Below are 13,094 nucleotides of genomic sequence, written 5' to 3' on the forward strand. Positions count from 1 at the left end.
CTTTTAATTTCATGGCTGCAATCACCATCTGCAGTGATTTTGGAGCCCCCCAAAAATAAAGTCTGACACTGTTTCCACTGTTTCCCCATCTATTTCCCATGAAGTGATGGGACCAGATGCCATGATCTTAGTTTTCTAAATGTTGAGTTTTAAGCCAACTTTTTCACTCTCTTTCACCTTCAAGAGGCTTTTTAGTTCCTCTTCACTTTCTGCCATAAGGTAGTGTCATCTGCATATCTGAGGTTACTGATATTTCTCCCGGCAATCTTGATTCCAGATTCCAGTGTGGAAGGCCTTAAATCAAATACAAAGAGAAAAGAGCAAAGGACAGGCTAAGGGGACTCAGGAGGCAGCTCCCCTCAGGAAACAGAGTGTCCTGTGGTTCTGTGTTTAGTTTGGCCAGCTGATCTGTGGTCAGGGAAGCAGTTTACCGAGATGGAGGATGGGGCCGTGGAGGAGGACTAGGTCTGGGTTATGGGACACCCGGATCTTCTCTGGGGCAGACTCTCCTCCCAGCCCCTCCAGAGTCGGGAAACGCGGCCCCGCCTGGCCCCGCGCGGCCTCCGTAGAGTCCCCGTTGCCATGGTTCCCAGGTGCGGACGCGCGGAGGAGAGACTGCGAGGCGACCCGGGAGTCCTGGCGGGTCCTGGTGGAGCTTCCCGGGCCCGAGACCCTCGAGGGGCGACATGGGACGGAGTAAGCGCCCCCTCCAATCTTCCGCTCTCGATCGTCCCCATTCTAGGCATCGTCCCGGGCCTCTCGGGACTCTCGACGCCCCTTCTGCCCGCGGATCCTAACCCCTCCGGCCCTTGGCCCTCTGCAGACCCGGCTGGGGCAGGCCCTGCGCCGACTGGCTGGGCTGCTTGGCCCCGGCGAGACCCAGGTTCCCGATCTGTAAAGTGGGGCAGGCGTGGGGCTGGGGGAGAAAGGCATGGCACTTGATGGAAGGGCTCGTGGAAAGTCTAAGCGTCTTGGCGTCAGACACGCCCGGTTCGAGCCCGCGCGTTCCCTTGCCTGCAGCGTGGGCTAGTCGCTGTCTCTGAGCCCCACTGGGAGCAGTGTAGCCTCGTGGTTGAGGGACCCGACCCCATGGCCTTACCTCGTGCACCTTCCTGCCACCAGCTGTGAGACTTCCTCACCTCCAAAATGAAGGCAGTAATAGCATCTGTTTACAGTCAGTGTTGTAAATATGATTATGAATATACCAAGACACTGTGAAGTGGCAGAATTAGCAGTTACTTATATATATTTTAGATTGTACCAATTATTTCAGGCTGAACTATTCCAATACCGACACTATCTTTGACCTTTCCAAATTGCACTTTTATACAGTTACCCTGAATTTATCACTTGTTGTAGAAGTGTCATAGTGAATACTTCTAAATCAAGAGACTGTGGTAGATGGTGGGGTATTTTCCCTGGAAGAGCTGACAGTCTGGTGGTGGAAAGGGGATGGTGATTTTAAATGTTTACACTGTCCCAAATCTTGAGAGTGTTATTTCTTCTCCCTCTCCTTATCCTCATCCCATTGTTTTCTTTTTTGCTTATCAATATTTTTTACTTTTCCGTGGATTATCCTTTGCCCTCTGCCTTTGAATCCTGTCCACTTTCATTTGTTAAATCATTAACATATCAGACTCATACTGGAGTTCCTACCCTGTGGCTCAGACGGTAAAAAAAAACCTGCCTGCAATGTGGGAGACCTGGGTTTGATCCCTGGATCAGGAAGATTCCCTGGAGTAAGGAAATGGCAACCCACTCCTGTATCCTTGCCAGGAGAATTCCATGGACACAGGAGCCTGGCGGGCTGCAGTTCACGGGGTCACAAAGAGTCAGACGTGACTGAGCAACTAACACTGATACACCTCATGTCAGATGCTGCAGGTGCAGTGGTGAGCAAAAGAGGAGGGCCAGCCCTTTTGGAGCTTCTCCCTTTGAGGAAGAAAGCCAACGCTTATTTTAAAATATCAGTCACGATGGAATAAAAAACTAAGATACAAGCTCCTTGGCTTTTACTGCTCTTTCCACAGTTCTGAACTCTCTACATCAGAAGAAAAAACTTGAGCTTCCGAGAGAAGATGGTAATAAGGGCTTATGATCGTCATGTTCTTGCTGCCTTCTAGGGCAATGTTCTGAGTGGCATCTCTGTGTCAACTCCTTGAGTTCTCACAAAAATCTTGTGAGACAGACGCTACCTCCATTTTGCAGTTGAGGAATCTGAAGAACAGAGAGGTTAAGCAACCTGCCGATTGTCACACAGTCAGCAATGTATCTGGGATGTGAACCTGAACAGAGCTGGCTTTCTTTAATCTGTGTCTACACTGTCTCCTGAGAATAAGGGAAGGTCTGGTGAGGAAAAGAGAGGCCGTGGTGTGAGCTCTCATGTTGAAAGTCAAAGAAACTACTTTTAGTGTTGATGTCTGCCCAGAGAGAGCAAGATCAAGCCTGGGAGCAGTGAGTGGGGGAAAATGAAATAATTAGTGCCTCTCTGCACTGACCTCTCACTGCAGATTATGATTTAGAGAAAAAAGAACTCCTTTCTTAAAATTAACATTGAATTCATTTTGTATTGATACTACTGTGACTATCAAATTAGGGTGGCTAGTCTCTTGAGATGTGATCTGTGTATGCATTTGCCAGGGGAAGTTAAGTACCCTCAAAGCCGTAGGATGTTATTACTGGAAGGATGCTCAGTGGTCTCTAGTTCACACCATCTTTAAAACTATATAGATGGACTCCGTTATGCAGAAGGTTTAAGCATCTGGTCTCAAACTTTATACTTGTTATGTGATAAGTTAGCATTCAATTTGAGGTCCAGCTCAGTGGCTTTTCATAGTGTCCACATTTTCTTAAAGGCACGTAGAGGAAAAATCAATTTTATATTAATTCCTCTCAGTTCACCTTAAATAGGAAACTCCAGTTAGAATCATCCTCCTAATGCATTGCCTGTTATATTGTAGACTTCATCAGCTGCTTATAACAAATCCTTTAAATCGCGTTTCCTACTTTTAAGTCTTAATTCATTTGGTGGACAGTGTTGTTTACCATTAATTTCAAACTCTCTCTATTTTTTTTTTTTTGACCACACCTAGCAGCATGTCCAGTACTCTTGCCTGGAAAATCCTGTGGACAGAGGAGCCTGGTGGGCTGAAGTCCATGGGGTCGCTAAGAGTCGGACACGACTGAGCGACTTCACTTTCACTTTTCACTTTCATGCATTGGAGAAGGAAATGGCAACCCACTCCAGTGTTCTTGCCTGGAGAATCCCAGGGACGGGGGAGCCTGGTGGGCTGCCATATATGGGGTCGCACAGAGTCGGACACGACTGAATCGACTTGGCAGCAGCAGCAGCAGCAGAAGCATGTAGGCAGAGAAGGCAGTGGCACCCCACTCCAGTACTCTTGCCTGGAAAATCCCATGGATGGAGGAGCCTGGTGGGCTGCAGTCCATGGGGTCACAAAGAGTCGGACACGACTGAGCGACTTCACTTTCACTTTTCCCTTTCATGCATTGGAGAAGGAAATGGCAACCCATTCTAGTGTTCTTGCCTGTAGAATCCCAGGGACGGGGGAGCCTTGTGGGCTGCTGTCTATGGGGTCGCACAGAGTTGGACACGACTGAAGCAACTTAGCAGCAGCAGCAGCATGTAGAATCTTAGTTTCCCAATCAGGGATTGAACCCAAGCCGCCTGCATTGGAAGTTCAGAGTCTTAAGCACTGGACTACCAGGGAAGTCCCAATTTCAAGCTGAGATATGTTGTTGATATCATATGGCTAGTTCATCACACACCTATGAATAATTGAGAAATGCTTTTTATAAACATTTTAGCTACACCAGAAAAAGCTTTTTGATGAAAGGATGCTTCCAAGAAAAGCATCCTTTAAAGAAATTGCATAGATTTACATCAGTCAATTCAGTTCAGTTGCTCAGTTGTGTCTGACTCTTTTCGACTCCATGGACTGCAGCATGCCAGGCCTCCCTTATCCGTCACCAACTCCCAGAATTTACTTAAACTCATGTCCACTGAGTTGGTGATGTCATCCAACCATCTCATCCTCTGTCATCCCCTTCTCCTCTCACCTTCAATCCTTCCCAGCATCAGGATCTTTTCAAATGAGTCAGTTCTTTGCATCAGGTGGCCAAAGTATTGGAGTTTCAGCTTCAACATCAGTCCTTCCAATGAATATTCAGGACTGATTTTCTGTAGGATGGACTGGTCAGATCTCCTTGCAGTCCAAGGGACTCTCAAGTCTTCTCCAACACCACAGTTCAAAAGCATCAATTCTTTGGCTTTACATACTAAGCACATAAAACAAAGTTTCAGAAATAAGAAAAAACAATTATGGATAAATAGAGGATTTTTAGTTTGTTTTATTTTTTATGGAGTGAGTGAAAATCCCTTAGTCATGTCCAACTCTTTGTGACCCCATGGACTATACAGTCCATGGAATTCTCCAGGCCAGAATTCTGGAATGGGTAGCCTTTCCCTTCTCCAGGAGATCTTACCAACCCAGGGATCAAACCCAGGTCTCCCACATTGCAGGCAGATTCTTTACCAGCTAAGCCATAAGGGAAGCCCAAGAATACTGGAGTGGGTAGCCTATCCTTTCTCCTGCAGATCTTCCCGACCCAGGAATCAAACTGGGGTCTCCTGTATTGCAGGTGGGTTCTTTACCAATTGAGCTATCAGAGAAGCCCTTATTTTTTATGGAAGACCTAATTTTCAGACTGAACTGTGTACTAAAGACTGTGCTGATTTGCTTAACTTTGTTTTTAACTTAATTTATTTGACAATATAATGCTTTACGGCTGGAACAGTTATTTCCTTTCTGTAATTATTCATTAATGTAACTGAAAGAGGAATGGTTTGGCACATGTTCTCTGCCTTAAGAAAATTAAAATAGTTTGACTATTATATTCATTTAAGTTTATATGAGTGGTCACAGTGAAATTGCTCAGACAGCGCACTTGAACATTGATGATTTAAACTTGTGCATAATTTGTCTTTATCCAGTCTTCCTTGGAGAGTGTTCCATAAGCCTGCTGAATGCTTTACCTGCATAGGATGCTTAATCCTCCCTGTAAGAGTCTGAAATAAGTACCACAGAAGCCCTCTTGAGACAGGCCATTGGAAAAGCTTGGTTAAAGTGCTTAGTCATAAATAGGAGGCATTTTAGGGCTTCTTTCTGCAGCGCTGATAGAGTAAGTGGTATTGGAGTTAACCTTCCTCTGTAAAGAACTGTGAAATTGGGCAACATGAATAAGGTAGCTGTTTTCAGGACATAACTGTGCCCCTTGCGAGAAGGGAAATGCAAAAGTTGTGCCCCACTGTTACCCCAGTTTTCTGTCTAGAGGAACTTTCCTGCTGAGGTAAAGGGAGATAGAATTCAAGCAAACTTCTTGAGCTGGGGAGGCAGAAACTTCTGAGCTGCTGAAGTTGCTATAATCTGGGGGGCTTTCAGCTGAGAATCAGCAATAAAATGAGGAACTCAGTCCTATTACTGTAAGGAACCAAATTCTGCCAGCAATTCAAATAAGAAAACGGGTCCTCCCCTGGAACCTCCAGAAAGGAATGTAATCCCCCTGACACCCCAATATCAGGTAGGCGAGACCCATATCTGACTTCTGGCCTGCGGAACTGTCAACAGCTAAGTTTGTGGTAATGTGTTACTGCCACTGTAGGAAACCAACACAGCTGCTTGAAGGTTCTCGTGTGCTCATTCCAGCATCTTTGTCATCTTGGGATCTGTTTCTCAAAGAGGAAGCGGATATTTGGGACCTCTTTTCTTTCTTGCTATAGGCATTTAGTGCTATAAATCTCTTCGAAGTTATGTTTAAGCTGTACCCCAAAGATTTTGATATACTGATTATTTTCTTCATATTATATTCTGTTCAAAATACTTTTTTTCCTTTCGACTTCTCAATGACAAGTTTAAAAAAACAACATTATTTTCCTGTATTTTGTCTTGGTTTTTCGTTATCATAGGCTGGAGGCTAAATCCTGTGCCTGTGACCCCAGCGTGTCTGGAACCTTAAGGCTCTGCTTCTCTAGTGATTTAGTCCCTGGCCTGGTTCTCAGCTCTCTCTGTCCTTCACTTTCAGGGAGAAAACCTCTTTATTTGCTACCAATATAGGAGTCTGGTGTTTACAATCAGCTTTTAATGTTCGGTTGTGACTCTCAGCCTTACCTTGTAAATTGTGTTTTCAGTGGTAGCCACCCCAACACAATCTTCCTTTAAGTTACAATTTCCCCTGTATTTCTCTAATGCCTGATTGCATCACTCTTATCCGTGTGTTCCCTTCCACTAGTATCCATGTTTGTTTCCCACCAAAATTCATAAGTTGAAACCTTGACCCTCAAAGTGATGTTATTAGGAGGTGAGGCCTTTGGGAGGTGATTAGGTCACGAACACAGAATCCTCGTATTGGGCTGATGGTCCTTAGGAAAGAGGACCCAGGGACTGGCTCGCACCTTCCGCCATGTGAGGTTGCTGTCAGTGGGGACCAGGCGCAGAGTGCTCTGTGCAAGGCAGCGGCTGCTCTTGTGTACCACCTGCGGTGTCCACTCTTCCAGGCTGGGTTCCCCAGGAGTCAGACTTCTCAGTGGAGGCAAGTGTGCAGGAAGTGTATGAGGAGGTGTCATTGGACAAGAAAGCCAGGTCCAGCAGAGAGGGAAATCGGGTTGGGATGCATCTTAACAAAGGCCTTAGCTAACCAGCCTGGAGCTTGTGAAAGGAGCTCTGAACTTGGACCTCTGGTTTTTCCCAAGTTGGGTTGAGAGGGCTGGGCCTTTATAGCCCCATATCACTCAGGCTTTCCTGGGAGGAGGGGCATGATTTTGGTTGAGATGTCTCTGCAGCTGGGGTGACTTCAAAGAAGGTGGGCAGCTGAGGGCTGCCCTCCCATCAGCAGGAAGTCATCTTCAGGCCGGAAGCGGGGAGCTGGGCCTCATGGCATCTGTCACGGCTTGTGGTGTGCTTTCCTTACTGGTACATCTGCCAAATGTCTACTTGCGTTTCAGGATTCAGCCCAGGCTTCTCCTCCATAATGCCCTGTTTGACCTTCTTCTGTCGCTCTGTAGCATGGGTCACTCCCTCCTCTGAACTCACAGTACTTTCTGGATCCTTCTGTCCTTGCCTTGTATAGTCTGTCCGTATTTGTAACTGTCAGTGCCCTAACTGTGTGGTGGGATCCCTGTGACCACCAACAATCAGATAACCCTGAGTCAGTGAGAAGAGGCAGGGCAAGTGACTGAGAAATCCTGTTTCTAAAAATTTCCATGGAAAACGAGAAAAGGAAAAAAGTTTAGATGCTACAAGATGAAATCTTTACCTATTTGTGACCCCGTCATTTGGGTTTCCCTGGTGGCTGAGTGATTAAGAATCCACCTGCTAATGCAGGAGGTGGGTTCAGTCTCTGGGTCAGGAAGATCCCCTGGAGAAGGAAATGGCAACCCACTCCAGTATGCTGACCTGGGAAATCCCATGGACAGAGGAGCCTGTTGCACTACGTCCATGGATTTGCAAAGAGACACGACTGAGGGATTAAACAACAGCAACAACCCCTTTCTATGTATTTATGTTAAATCTCTGTTTCATGTATGTGTCCGCTGGTTTTTCAAGATGTTTAAAAATTCTGCAGAATCTGCTTTAAGCATACATTACTGATTTTTCTGTACCCTGGCAAGAAAGGGTGAGTTGTTTACAAAACATGATACAAAGCCTGAAGGACAAACACTGCATTGTTGGCTTTGTGAGCTTCTAGAACCTTGTTCTAGAAAAGCTCTGTCATAGCAAACACAGCGTGACAACCTCTGATATTCCTGAAAACCTCTCCTCCTGCCCTCTGCCCTGCCCACCCTGTAGGGTCTTTTCATGGATGCTCTCTCGAGGTATCGAGAACCCAGTCATATTAAGGAATTGAAAAGAAGCCTCTGCACGAGTTTCCATTAAACCTTTTTCTTTTAGTGAGATGAGTATGAATCTGTGGTTATAACTGTCAGTATCCTTCATCAACCGCTCATTCAGATATTGGTTACAGCCTTCTATAGGTGAGATACTTCTCCGTGTCTATCTGTTGCTGCTGCTAAGTCGCTTTAGTCGTGTCCGACTCTGTGCGACCCCATAGACTGCAGCCCACCAGGCTCCACCGTCCCTGGGATTCTCCAGGCAAGAACACTGGAGTGGGTTGCCATTTCCTTCTCCAATGCATGAAAGTGAAAAGTGAAAGTGAACTCGCTCAGTAGTGTCTGACTCTAGCGACCCCATGGACTGCAGCCTACCAGGCTCCTCCATCCATGGGATTTTCTAGGCAAAAGTACTGGAATGGGGTGCCATTGCCTTCTCCGGTGTCTATCTGAGTCTTGTATTTTACTGTTTGAATTTTCCCCAAGAAGGAAATGAAAGCAATATGTTTTATATAGTAAGTGCCTTGGCATGTTCTCCTGTACCATATGATTATTGTTGTTCAGGCACTAAGTCATATCCGACTCTTTGTGACCCCATGGACTGCAGCACACCAGGCTTCTCTGTCCTTCACTGTCTCCCAGAAATAGGCATTGTATTACCATCTGTCTTGAGATAGTCTTATGGGGATGCATTAATGCTTCCAAAGCCTTTTTAAGTGCCTCAAGTGATTTATTCATAAATGCAGGGCTGTGTTATTTGGAGTAGGGCTTTCTAAAGGTACACAATACTGCTTGGAGTTAAAGAATGTTTGGTCTAAACTGTACATAAAACTGCAAAATGTTTTCTCCTTTAAAAGTCTGAAGCACTATAATCTCCATGCACCAGGTAGATACTCTGACACATTGCTTCTCGGGGACCCTGGTTTTTGTACTGATGTTTGCCATTACAAGTGAGGCAGTATTGTGGAACAATTTCCTGAGCACTCTGAAACAGTAGGCTGCACAGTGGTTTGCTTAATGTAGAGGAGTTCAGAAAAGGGCCTCTGGGAAACTCCAGACCTTCACAGTTCTACCTTCCTTTGTGATTTTCCGTTTTCTTTTAATCTATCCTAGTTGTGTATAATTGTTGCCGTTGGGCAAAACTACTCAGTATGCTGAATGAACCTTAGCCCCCCCTCTCCCATGTGTGTGTGTGTGTGTGTGTGTGTGTGTGTGTGTGTGTGTGTGTATCAATTTGTTATTTATGCCAACTCCTCCACCCCTCCACACCGCTTTCAACTAGGAGTGATTTTTATCTTCTTAATTCTCATGATTAGGAGGTCAACATAATTCCTTCCTAATATCTACATGCCTCTGAAAGGGAGGATTTGATAATTGCACACAAATGATCCCTTTAACACACATAATAGCATAATAAAAAGGATCTCTTAGATTTTTAAGACACGGGCAGCAAGAGAACACAGGAAGGACATTCGACATCAGTGGGAACTCAGTCAGCAGTTGGAGGGACCAGCAAGTCTCCAGGGTTGGACAGATCAGAAAAGCCTGCACAACTGTAGAGCAGGAGAAACCTGTGACACCTTTCATATCCCCAAGAGGCAGCACGTGGCCTGTGCAGATGCTGGTGTAGCTGCCTCAGGCCGGAGACCAGGCGAGGCTTCTCCAGATGCAATCAGAATGCCCTGCACACATTCACCTTAACCATATCCTTGGATGACAGCTCTTGCAGGGTTCGAGTTAGGCTGTCTTCAAGCTGGGTACCCAACCAAGCCTTCAGCCAGGGCAACTGGGGAACTGGGGCAGGAATATAAGTGGAGGCACATGTATCAAGTTATACATCAAACTGCTAAATAAAACGCATCTTCTTTCCTTGACGAGTATACCTTCATAACAACCCAGAACGCCACATTCAGTATATGTTTCCCAAGCTCATTGGATTCTGTGCCAGCTCCCTTGCCCACACCTCCCTCCTCTTGCCATCCCTGGCTCTAGCCTGGTCCTTCCTGCTGACATATGAGGGCAGACACTCCAGCCAACACTTCCAAGCCATCCATGTCCCCAGAAGGCAGCCACTCCTCGGACACCTCTGGGTGAAGGAGTGCGTGCCCGATGGTGTGGCCTGCAGAAGCAGCCAGTGTGGGACTTGGAGGCAGAGGATTTCCTTGCTCCGCCCGGGAGCAGTGGTCTGCAGGGGAGGGCACGGGCTCTGGAAGGGCTCATCCTCCTGGCCCATTGACTCCAGGTCTAGTGGACGCAAGGCCTCAAAGTCCACTTCCTGCCCCATGGATTTGTGTCATTTGAGTCACATACACACCGTTAGTCATCAAGGGTCTGTCTGCATCATCACAGTGCGTCACTCCCATGTTTCATCAAGTTAGCTGACGTAACATTGGTAGTGTCATCCCAACCCCTTAACCCACGTTGCATCCTTGTAAAGAACATTCTTAGACATCAACTGCAGAGGCAGGTAATACGGTTGACTTTACACAGCAGCTTTGATGTGTCCTCAACTTGGCTGTCCCCAGCTGATTCCAGCTGTTAGAACCAACTTTGGTAGTGGGAGGTGGGAAGAGTAGTTTTAATTCCCTTCTCTTAAAAATTTGGTTTTCAGAACATGTATTGTCTTTCTTTTCCTTGACTAGAGCAGTCTTTTTAAGCCAGTTTAATGACAGCAGTGGTGTCCAGAGATGGCAGAGTGCAGCCCGCGGTAGGGATCCCAGAGAGCAGGGCTGCGGAGGCTGCCCCTTTAGCCTCCTACTTGCCTCTCTGGCCTGCCCCCTCCCAGGACCTAGCTTGCAGCCAGCTCTGCTGTTGCATGCTCAATCGCTCAGTCATGTCCAACTCTTTGCAACCCAGTGGACTATACCCCACCAGGCTCCTCTATCCATGGGATTTCCTAGGCAAGAATACTGGAGTGGGTTGCCATTTCCTTCTCCAGGGGATCTTCCCAACCCAAGGATCGGACCTATGTCTCCTGTTTGGCAGACGAGTTCTTTACCACTGTGCCACCTGGGAAACGAATCTCTCAGCCTCTGCATTGCCCTGGTCTTTCTTCCAAAGAACGGTCATTACACGCACCCCGCCTCTCACCACTGGATGTAGCAGGGGGTTCAGCTAACTGCACGCAAATGATGGAGTTCGTACATGTTTTCACATTGTTTAAAAAAGGCAGACTTCACCTGTAAGGATGTGACGCAGAAGAGGGGCACCTGGAGAGCTCTGTCTCCACTAGAGGAGCTTGTACGTTCAGGAAGCTTGAGGCTTTTTGAGAGGCTCTTTTTTGCTCACGCTTGGGGCAGTGGAGCATGGTGGTTCAGAGCACACCATCACTTGGCTCCAGCACTTACTATAATAGCTGGGCCCTGGCAAGTTACTTAAACTCTCTGAGCCTCAAGTCGTCATCTAACAAATGTAAATAACAATGGTCCCTACTCACATGTTCATACACATGAAGCATTTAGGACAACTCTTGGCACCCTGTAAATGGCAAGAGGAGAAGCTTTATTATCCTGTGGGATGGATGTGATTATTTCCACATTCCACCTAAAATGTAAGGGTTCAAATGGATTCATAGTTTTTTTAATAGCACTGGAAAGTACAAGTATTCTCTATTGTGATTGCCTCCTTGTTTTTATTATATATTGGGTTGGCCAGGAAGTTCATTTGGGTTTTCCATGTTACAGAAAAAGCTGAACAAACTTTTTGGCCAACCCAAAGTTTTTACAACCCAACTGTGAAGAGGATTCGTATCCTGTTCTTGGCTGCAACCGTGGACACAAGTGTTGTCCCCAGTCCCTTGGCACCACCATCATCATATGTTCCTGGCCTGTGGCATCAGGCCAGCCCAGTGCTATGCATCACTCTTGTCAGGGGGGAGTGGGGCTCTTGCAACCCCTCCCTCTGTGATCAGCTTCTTTCATTCCTCCTGGAAACAGATCCAGTGGTGGTTGCTTTATAAGATTGCCCTGTAAAATCTAGGGTTATTTCTCTTCTGTCTCTTCCACTCTAGTTAAATAAATACCAGGTGAATGAATGAATGAGTGAGTGAACCTTTCCTTACGGGATGGTTGTGGCTATTGAATGGAGATGCTGTCCTGTTTCTGCCCTGTCAGCCGTGCCATGCCTCCGTCTTGGATTACTTAGTGGGTCTCACCCAGTTTGATGTGATACCACCTCAGGATCCCAATCCTCATGGTCATTACCAATCAACTTGGTCTCCATCCATCCAGCGAAATGTACGTAGATTCCAGCATAAGACAAAATGGATCATCGCCTCTTTCTTCCAAGTTACACTAGTGTCATAAAAACTCCCAACAGGAGGCAGCACTTCTCTGATCTCTTTCCTTCAGAAAAATGACTTGGGCCTGGAGAATTCACATCTCACTGCGAGGAAAACCCAGTGCATTAATAGCTTAATATTAATGGGGATGGAGATGTAATATGTAACACATTTTCTTTCAGTCACAGAAGATCTCATTAGACGGAATGCCGAGCACAATGACTGTGTAATTTTTTCCCTGGAGGAACTCTCCTTGCATCAGCAAGAAATAGAAAGACTAGAGCATATTGACAAGTGGTGCCGGGATTTAAAAATCCTCTATCTTCAAAATAACCTCATCGGAAAAATTGGTAAGTCTTCAGGACTTTGTTCTCATAGTTTCTTTAACATTTTGAATGGCAGAATATTGGCAAATGCAGTGTTATTTCTTAGAGGAAGAAAGAGAATTGCATGGAGGAATAGACGCAACCATCTCTCAGTGGTTGTTGATGAAACTGGTTCCCCGAGCCTTTCTGTGCCCGGTCTGTCTCTTTTGCCCCGGGGATCTCCATCAAGGAGTCAGGAGGACCCGTTGATGGCTGAGAACACATTAGTTGACCTATTCCTTTAAAACCTGATTTTTAAAAAGTGTCAAAGAGAGGAATGCAGGCATTTGTCATGAACCTGAAAGGATTATGTGAGAACTGAGGAAATCCTTGTCAGATCCCAGCCTGGGATAGCTAGGTCTACTGCTATCATGTATCAAGAAAGTCCGTGTGCCAGGAATCGTGCTCAGGATTGGGTATTGAGAGGGGTTCACAATGACAGCCCTGTTTGCTGCTCCAGTTTGGAATGAAATGAGAGGTAAAAATAAACAGGTAGATGGAGAACCCAAAATCAGCAATATAGCTAGTAAAAACTTGAGAGTAT

General features: G+C 46.2%; 1 protein-coding gene across 1 annotated transcript in view; it reads left to right on the forward strand.

Annotated features, from left to right (window-relative positions):
- Positions 1–562: 562 nt before the first annotated feature.
- The window catches only part of DNAAF11 (dynein axonemal assembly factor 11), a 74,366-nt gene continuing 61,834 nt past the window's right edge, over positions 563–13,094 (forward strand). Inside the window, exons 1-2 of the mRNA XM_070802432.1 lie at positions 563–696; positions 12,368–12,535. Of these exons, the coding sequence (XP_070658533.1) occupies positions 687–696; positions 12,368–12,535 (178 nt within the window). The 5' untranslated portion in view covers positions 563–686. The remainder of the gene's footprint in view (positions 697–12,367; positions 12,536–13,094) is intronic.

This window comes from Bos indicus, chromosome 14, assembly GCF_029378745.1.
Source record: "Bos indicus isolate NIAB-ARS_2022 breed Sahiwal x Tharparkar chromosome 14, NIAB-ARS_B.indTharparkar_mat_pri_1.0, whole genome shotgun sequence".
NCBI classification, from domain to species: Eukaryota; Metazoa; Chordata; class Mammalia; order Artiodactyla; family Bovidae; genus Bos; species Bos indicus.